At 42.6% G+C, this 9,624-nt stretch overlaps 1 protein-coding gene across 4 annotated transcripts in view; it reads left to right on the forward strand.

Moving 5' to 3' along the window:
• The window catches only part of LOC139419656 (FH1/FH2 domain-containing protein 3-like), a 49,705-nt gene extending 41,685 nt beyond the window's left edge, over positions 1-8,020 (forward strand). For all 4 annotated transcript variants that reach the window (XM_071169641.1, XM_071169647.1, XM_071169656.1 and 1 more), the window contains 3 exons: positions 2,368-2,551; positions 3,258-3,425; positions 4,389-8,020. In XM_071169641.1, the coding sequence (XP_071025742.1) occupies positions 2,368-2,551; positions 3,258-3,425; positions 4,389-4,471 (435 nt within the window). In that variant the 3' untranslated portion in view covers positions 4,472-8,020. The remainder of the gene's footprint in view (positions 1-2,367; positions 2,552-3,257; positions 3,426-4,388) is intronic.
• Positions 8,021-9,624: the final 1,604 nt, after the last annotated feature.

Here is a 9,624-nt window from a genome sequence, read left to right on the forward strand (position 1 = left end):
GTAGTTTAGAGGTATTGACCAGCTACAGTAGTAGTTATCAGACTAGGTATTGACAGTATGTTTAGAGGAACCAGTAGTTATCAGACTAGGTATTGACAGTATGTTTAGAGGAACCAGCTACAGTAGTAGTTATCAGACTAGGTATTGACAGTATGTTTAGAGGAACCAGTAGTTATCAGACTAGGTATTGACAGTTTGTTTAGAGGAACCAGTAGTTATCAGACTAGGTATTGACAGTGTGTTTAGAGGAACCAGCTACAGTAGTGTTTATCAGACTAGGTATTGACAGTATGTTTAGAGGAACCAGTAGTTATCAGACTAGGTATTGACAGTATGTTTAGAGGAACCAGCTACAGTAGTAGTTATCAGACTAGGTATTGACAGTGTGTTTAGAGGAACCAGCTACAGTAGTAGTTATCAGACTAGGTATTGGCAGTGTGTTTAGAGGAACCAGCTACAGTAGTAGTTATCAGACTAGGTATTGACAGTATGTTTAGAGGAACCAGCTACAGTAGTAGTTATCAGACTAGGTATAGACAGTATGTTTAGAGGAACCAGCTACAGTAGTAGTTATCAGACTAGGTATTGACAGTATGTTTAGAGGAACCAGTAGTTATCAGACTAGGTATTGACAGTGTGTTTAGAGGAACCAGCTACAGTAGTAGTTATCAGATTAGGTATTGACAGTATGTTTAGAGGAACCAGCTACAGTAGTAGTTATCAGACTAGGTATTGACAGTATGTTTAGAGGAACCAGTAGTTATCAGACTAGGTATTGACAGTGTGATTAGAGGAACCAGCTACAGTAGTAGTTATCAGACTAGGTAGAAGAATACAGATCCAGGAGATACATCTCAGATGGATAGTAAAACAAGGACATTTCAGACAGGGCTTAAGGGTTAGGGTTAGAAATAGGGGTTTGAGGTTAGGTTAAGGTTTAGGGTTAGAAATAGGGGTTTGAGGTTAGGTTAAGGTTTAGGGTTAGAAATAGGGGTTTGAGGTTAGGTTAAGGTTTAGGGTTAGAAATAGGGGTTTGAGGTTAGGTTAAGGTTTAGGGTTAGAAATAGGGGTTTGAGGTTAGGTTAAGGTTTAGGGTTAGAAATAGGGGTTTGAGGTTAGGTTAAGGTTTAGGGTTAGAAATAGGGGTTTGAGGTTAGGTTAAGGTTTAGGGTTAGAAATAGGGGTTTGAGGTTAGGTTAAGGTTTAGGGTTAGGTTCACGGTTAGGGAAAATAGGATAAATAGTTTGTTCCCACAAGGATGGTAAAACAAACTGTGTGTGTGTGTGTGTGTGTGTGTGTGTGTGTGTGTGTGTGTGTGTGTGTGTGTGTGTGTGTGTGTGTGTGTGTGTGTGTGTGTGTGTGTGTGTGTGTGTGTGTGTGTGTGTGAAAGAGAGAGAGAGACAGAGAGAGAGAGAGAGAGAGAGAGAGAGAGAGAGAGAGAGAGAGAGAGAGAGAGAGAGAAATAAAGAGAGAGAGAGAGGGCTATGGAAGTTCTGTTCACTGCAAGTCCACAGACAAGGGAAGCAGGGTAGGCCAAACTCAAACCAGACCCCAGGGGGTCAGAATCCACAGACAAGCACTTCCTGAGAGAACCTAACCCTTGGTAGTAGACCTCATGAGAACCAGAGATTCATCTCTTAAAAAACAATGGGTCCACATGAGAGTCTGAGTCCTAAATGCCACCCTATTCCTTATATAGTATAGTATAGTGTAGTTCTTTTGACCAGAGTCCTGGTCTAAAATAGTGCACTATAAAGGAATAGGGTTCCATTTGGGATGAAACCTCACTCTGCTGACCAGGATCAGCTTACACAGCTCTGTTTGTTCTATAATGGAACCAAGATGGCGATCACCGTCAACAGGGAAGAAATCAGCAGGTTTCAATACAGATGGTTTTTACTTAACTGTATGTGATGTAAAGGTTCATAAGACGGTCGTCACATAGTGCTGATAACTTAGGTCTAAGTAATGTTAACTTATGACTAATAAGTTATGACGAAGACCTGTGGTGAATGTTTTTTTGACAGTGTGTTTTTGTGGGGGGTGGGAGGTGTTGTTGGTTTGTTTGTTTGTTGTTTGTTTGTTACAGATACTAAATAAATATGGCTTCTGTTTGTGGGATACAATTTTTAAAAGTGCATGCAGCATCTGACCATTTAAATATAGCTCCCATGCTGTTGGTCAGGAGAATACTGTGAAGAACTGTGATTAACCCAGAATGGATTTGTATGTCGTTGTTTTCTACATGTTTTCTAATTGAGTGCTCTTAATGGTGCCAGAGCATGATGACTAATTGAACCATTTTCATAGATAGATTTAGGAAGTTTCATCTCTAACCTAGCTCTTCTCTCCTAATCCACCCCACAGGATGGAAAGTTTGGCGGAAGCGCCCCGGGGCCTGTAAGCCAGGAGGGCGTGCTGACGCAGGGTCTGCAGTATGCTGAGGATGCAGCCGAGCATGAGAACATGAAGGCAGTGCTGAAGAGCAGCTTGCAGGGCTGCAGTGACACCGTGCCAGGCCTACGTACACGCACCAGAGCCAGCAGGCCAGGTCAGTCTGACAGACCACCACCTTCACACAACTCCTGTCAAAAAGGGAAACTTCTGGACTTTTCTTTTTTTACAACGGCCAGCTCTACTACACCTGAGGTTGATTCTGTCTGTCCTTCTCTTCTCTCCTTCTCCTTCTCTTTCTCTCCTTGCCTTCTCTACTTTTCTTCTTCTTTTCTCTCCTTCTCTTCTCTCCTTGACTTCTCTCCTTCTCTTCTCTCCTTCTCTTCTTGTTTTCTCTCCTTCTCTTCTCTCCTTCTCTTTCTCTCCTTGCCTTCTCTACTTCTCTTCTTGTTTTCTCTCCTTCTCTTCTCTCCTTCTCTTCTCTCCTTCTCTTCTCTCCTTCTCTTTCTCTCCTTCTCTTCTCTCCTTCTCTTTCTCTCCTTCTCTTCTCTCCTTCTCTTCTCTCCTTCTCTTCTCTCCTTCTCTTCTCTCCTTCTCTTTCTCTCCTTGCCTTCTCTACTTTTCTTCTTGTTTTCTCTCCTTCTCTTCTCTCCTTGACTTCTCTCCTTCTCTTCTCTCCTTCTCTTTCGCTCCTTGTCTTCTCTACTTCTCTTCTTGTTTTCTCTCCTTCTCTTCTCTCCTTGTCTTCTCTCGTTCTCGTCTCTCCTTCTCTCCTTCTGTTCTCTCCTTGTCTTCTCTCCTTCTCTTTTCTCCTTGTCTTCTCTTCTTCTCTTCTCTCCTTCTCTCCTTATCTTCTCTCCTAGGCCGTGTGGGTCCTTGGGGCTCATCAGTGATTGAAGACCCACCTAATTGCACAGAGACAGACGCTGCAGATGAGATCATGGAGCGCATCGTCAGGTCAGCCACTCAGGGGCCCAGGACACGGACAGAGCCTCGCGAGAGGAAGAGGTCCAGAGCCAACCGCAAGTCACGTGAGTCAGAGGGCTTTTTTTACAGTAACAAAATATTTGAAGTAAGAGTTGCCTTTGTTTGACATCAGATTTGCAACTTTTCTTTTTACAGTATCCTTACATTAGCTTTGGATGTGGTGTGGCCAAAGGTTTAACTGCCCTCGACATCTGATTGTGGACTTTCTGTCAGTGTTAATGCACACTATCTTATTTTCCAGCATCACCTGAGTGATACAGTTCAACAACACCATGCTACAGTAAATACATCCAGTTCTATTTAAACCTCTTCATGTCTCTCTCTCTCTCTCTCTCTCTCTCTCTCTCTCTCTCTCTCTCTCTCTCTCTCTCTCTCTCTCTCTCTCTCTCTCTGTCTCTCTCTCTCTGTCTCTCTCTCTGTCTCTCTCTCTCTCAATTCCATTCTGTCTCTCTCTGTCTCTCTCTCTGTCTCTCTCTCTCTCTCTCTGTCTCTCTCTCTGTCTCTCTCTCTCTCTCTGTCTCTCTCTCTCTCTGTCTCTCTCTCTCTCTGTCTCTCTCTCTCTGTCTCTCTCTCTCTGTCTCTCTCTCTCTGTCTCTCTCTCTGTCTCTCTCTCTCTCAATTCCATTCTGTCTCTCTCTGTCTCTCTCTCTGTCTCTCTGTCTCTCTCTCTGTCTCTCTCTCTCTCTCTCTCTCTCTCTCTCTCTGTCTCTCTCTCTCTCTCTCTCTCTCTCTCTCTCTCTCTCTCTCTCTCTCTCTCTCTCTCTATGTCTCTTTCTGTGTCTCTGTGTCTCTGTGTCTCTCTCTCTCTCTGTCTCTGTCTCTCTGTCTGTCTGTCTGTCTGTCTCTCTCTCTCTCTCTCTCTCTCTCTCTCTCTTTCTCTCTCTATGTCTCTCTCTCTGTGTCTCTGTCTCTCTCTCTGTCTCTGTCTCTGTCTCTCTCTCTCTCTCTCTCTCTCTCTCTTTCTCTGTCTCTCTCTCTATGTCTCCCTGCCCTCTTCCTCTCTACAGTGAGAAGAACACTGAAAAGCGGTCTGACGCCAGAGGAGGCCAATGCCTTGGGGTTGTCCAGTGGTTCAGAGATGGCTGTGTGACAGGAAGAGAAGTAGAGCTGGATCCGGCAGCACAGCACACACAGACACCTGGGAAACCCTCTTACCGCCTGCCCCGCCCTTCACTGACCCCTGACCTCTAACCCCTGCTCATCCAGCCAGCCAGTCAACCGCTGCACCATAGCTTCGCTTGGTCTTTCCCCTGGTTCAGCTTTATGATGACTGTAGCTCATCTTCCTGTCTGTGGTTTGTGCAGGTAGCTGTGACACAGTGTTCCACCTGGTTAAGATGGTAAACAATGTTCAGGAAGAGACCATGAGGAATATGGTCCTCATCCAGGATAATAGATGGTTTTCAGTGGAACAAAGTGGTATTCGTATAGGGGCAGTTAAAGGGGTTCAGTGATCCAGCTGACTCAGCTCCACACACACACTCAGGTAAAGTTCAGCATCCAAACCACTACACTATGCTGCTGTGCCGACTTGAGTGTTTCTTAATGGTGTTGTTCCAATCAGTTGTTTCTCCTAACCTTTGAATATGAGGCTGAGGCCTTTGAGGAACAGCTCACATCCCAACTGTAAGTCTTAATCACTTGATGAAGCCCACAGTGACCACATGACTAGTGGTGAATCTCAGTTGTATTTCCTTGATTCCTCGTGTCTTCTATCCTCACCTGTCTACACAAGGCATTGGAGGACTAGATCTGAGGCTCGTCCTCCCTAACCTTTTCCTCAATTGAGATTCACCCTATGACTGAAAGATACAAACTGAGACTTACCTACACAGAAGACATTTAGCCTCAGGACTTCTAAAGGGAGGGACATGCGAGTGCTTGAATCACTGTGGACTTGTGTCTGAACCAAAAAGGCCTCGGAGTTGAGTAGTAAAGAAGTTAGCATTGACGCTAAATAAGTTAGCATTGATGCTAAATAAGTTAGCATTGACGCTAAATAAGTTAGCATTGACGCTAAATAAGTTAGCATTGATGCTAAATTAGTTAGCATTGATGCTAAATAAGTTAGCATTGATGTTAAAGACGTTAGCATTGATGTTAAAGACGTTAGCATTGATGTTATCTATCCCCACTTATGATGAGCTTGTGTGTTGGGCTTGGTGTCAGATAGTATTTTTAGTTTGAACAATTTTTGTTTATATTAAAAAAAAAAATGTCTGTGTCCACAGGCTGTTTTGTTCTACTATACTACTGTGGTAGTTTTTGGGGTTTTAAAATACTTTAATGTGTGAGAAAAAGGTGCTCAGAGAAGGAATATTTGCACTGGATGTAGACGTTGGATATTTAGAGGAAAGGAAGGGGAAATCCTTGACACACACTGATGTACCAATCAGATATCAGATGAATGAAAGAATCCCCCAGACAGAACCAATAATGAAACAGTAGCACAACTGATTATACACTCTAATTTCAGAGGAAACGTGAACAGATTCCTTTGACTTTTGCAAACTAAAATGTTTCCAATTTTGCATGTTGTTGATTCAGTTGGATTTTATACCGATGGAACAAACTGGAATTCCAAGAGGACACACCATGATGTGTTAAGAGGGAAGGTATCATTTACTACATACAATTGAATTACTGGTTTCCACTTTTAAAAAACACATAGCATATCAGAGTCATCAACTTTGGTGAGAACAGTCTGTGAGCGGACAAGTGTACAGAAGGGACGATGCTACTGGGTCCAGACAGACTCACGTCTGTCAATCACGCGTAGCGAATGTTACAGCTTTAACCTATAGGCCTGCCTACAACATACATGTTCCAGCTTTAGCCTATAGGCCTGCCTAGTACCTACAATTACACACGTGTTGCATGCATGACACCAGTGTTACGCAAGCTCCTGCTGTTGTTCGCTGCAAAGCCTTCTTCTATGGTTGAGACATACTTATTGTGGAGTGGTAGAACCGACAGGGAGATAGATATATTTACACTAGTTACATTTACGTACTCTCTCTTTACTCTCTGTGTCAAAGAGTTAGGCAACATTTAAGAATTGTTTAAAAAAGTAAGAGATGAATAATTGGTTATTATAGAAAAACGATATGAGCTTCAACTGAATGAGTGCCTTTTATAGACAAGTCTATTTATTCAGTAATGTTCAGGGAGATATTTGTTACAGAAAATGTTACTGTGTGTAATGAAAGGACTTCCTCCTTAGGTCAATTCAACAGCTGTGACTTCCTGTTTTCATTCTTTCCTAGATGAATACATGTCAGTACTATGTTCCATGGCTTTATGTCTTGGAAACAGTTCTCCTCTTCCATTTGCACATTGCAGTTTTATTTCGAATCACAACTAAACTAGGGTTATAGCTAATTGTCTAATGACAATATTTCCATTTTAGCAGTTTTGTCACAAAAAATGTTCTACAAAAAGATATTAGTTGTTTCCATTTGCCTTAATGTAGAATAAGGGCATATAGTATATCTGAACGTTCCTACACTGTTGACTTTTATTGAGGTGTAGTGGTTACAGTCAGCTAGATAGCTAGTTTTTTAAAGTGCATAATTCCAGTTTACATTTGGAATTGTGTAGAGAGTTGTATGATGATTCTACACAGTCACAAACATTCACTGTGATGGAAACAGCCATTGTCGACTAAACATGAAAGAATATATGCTTGCAGCAACACAAGCCACAACAAAACAGTCACACACCTACAAGTATATGTCTTTCTCATGGAGAACTTACAATTTGGTATGAAACTATCCAGCACCTTATACACCATTTGTAGCATGCGTCTTTCATTGAGGAAAACCAGAACATTAACAGTGAGAAAGTATATTCTTTCAGCCTTTTTCTCAGATGGTCATTTGGAGTATTGTAACTCTGAGTACATGTAAAGTAATAATGGGGGAAGAATGCTGTAAAATGATGTAAATGTCACAACGATGTGTTTTATGTCTTTCACTTGTTGGTATTTTGTATAGAATAGTGTATTAAAGGTTAAACAAAGCAGTGTTATTCTATGGAAATTGTAATTTAAGTGAAAACCAAACCATGCATGGTTTTAAAAAATGTCTACAGATGAGGCGTGTCACGTCATGTTATGGATAAAGGGAGATTTGATTTGATTTGATTTGAATGCTCAGAGGCTTTAGCGTTTGTTATGTTTTATTGTTTCCCCTCCCCACATGACTTGAAACACATTAGGATAGACGGAGTGGTCGATGTAACCACCTAGGACTGGATTCAATCTGTATCGCTGAACTTCAGCGTTACCACCTAGGACTGGATTCAATCTGTATCGCTGAACTTCAGCGTTATCACCTAGGACTGGATTCAATCTGTATCGCTGAACTTCAGCGTTACCACCTAGGACTGGATTCAATCTGTATCACTGAACTTCAGCGTTTTAGCGTGATTGAAAATGTTCCTGCATTAGCATAGACTGCATTCATGGTAAACACTGCATATGTCGGCTCCATCTGAAAGGATGCCAACTGTAACGCTTCAGCCCCTAGTACTCCTATGGAACCTTCAGCAGCCTTTCATTACATTGCACTCAATAAAACATGGCGTGTGTCCCAAATGGCACCCTATTCCCTATAGAGTGCACTACTTCTTCTTCTTTTTTTTTTTTTACCAGGACCCATAGAGTCCAAAAGTAATGTACCTTGTAGGGAATAGGGTGCCATTTGGAATGCAGACCATGTTTTCTGTGATTGGCTATATTATCTCCTTCTCCCCCACTGCTGTACTGTAAGTCAGTGTGGGACTTGGACACAAGCACATCCAGACTCGCTGAGCTTTTCTTGCGTCTTCGCCCCTCTAACAACAACTGTATGTATGAACATCTGGCAATAAAAGATCTCTTAAGAAACATTCAGAGACACTGTGTGAGTTCTGTTGTGTGAGGGGGAAAAACGTCTGATTCTTTGTTAAATGTGTCCTGGTAATAATCCCAGAGCAACTATTAGTAGTCTGGTCCTCTACTGTATCTGATGGAGTATACTGAATTCATGTCCATCATTTTCACTCCTGTCAATGATGTTGCACCTGGAACCCTGTTCCCCTGGTTGCACTGTAGCCTAGAGTTGTCTACACTACATGTGACCAACCTAAAAGTACTTGTTACATTTTGAATGCTTAGCAGGACAGGAAAATGGTCCAATTCACACACTTAACTAGAACACCCCTACTACCTCTGATCTGACAGACTCACTAAACACACATGCTTTGTTTGTAAATGATGTCTGAGTGTTGGAGTGTGCCCCTGGCTATCCGTAAATTAAAAACAAGACATTTGTGCCGTCTGGTTTGCTTAATACAAGGAATGTGAAATTATTTATACTTTTAATACTTAAGTACTTTTAAAACCAAACACTTTTGGACTTTTACTCAAGTAGTATTTTACTGGGTGACTTTCACTTTTACTTGAGTCATTTTCTATTAAGGTATCTTTACTTTTACTCAAGTATGACAATGTGGTACTTTTTCCACCACTGCCAACAGAGGGGGTATGGGACAAGGCTAACCAACAGAGAGGGTATGGGACAAGGCTAACCAACAGAGAGGGTATGGGACAAGGCTAACCAACAGAGGGTATGGAGGACAAGGCTAACCAACAGAGAGGGCTAACCAACAGAGAGGGTATGGGACAAGGCTAACCAACAGAGAGGGTATGGGACAAGACTAACCAACAGAGAGGGTATGGGACAAGGCTAACCAACAGAGAGGGTATGGGACAAGGCTAACCAACAGAGAGGGTATGTAGGACAAGGCTAACCAACAGAGAGGGCTAACCAACAGAGAGGGTATGGGACAAGGCTAACCAACAGAGAGGGTATGGGACAAGGCTAACCAACAGAGAGGGTATGGGACAAGGCTAACCAACAGAGAGGGTATGGGACAAGGCTAACCAACAGAGGGTATGGAGGACAAGGCTAACCAACAGAGAGGGCTAACCAACAGAGAGGGTATGGGACAAAGAGAGGGTATGGGACAAGACTAACCAACAGAGAGGGTATGGGACAAGGCTAACCAACAGAGAGGGTATGGGACAAGGCTAACCAACAGAGAGGGTATGGGACAAGGCTAACCAACAGAGAGGGTATGGGACAAGGCTAACCAACAGAGAGGGTATGGAGGACAAGGCTAACCAACAGAGAGAGTATGGAGGACAAGGCTAACCAACAGAGAGGGTATGGGACAAGGCTAACCAACAGAGAGAGTATGG

The sequence above is a fragment of the Oncorhynchus clarkii genome, chromosome 2 (assembly GCF_045791955.1).
Source record: "Oncorhynchus clarkii lewisi isolate Uvic-CL-2024 chromosome 2, UVic_Ocla_1.0, whole genome shotgun sequence".
Classification (NCBI taxonomy): Eukaryota; Metazoa; Chordata; class Actinopteri; order Salmoniformes; family Salmonidae; genus Oncorhynchus; species Oncorhynchus clarkii.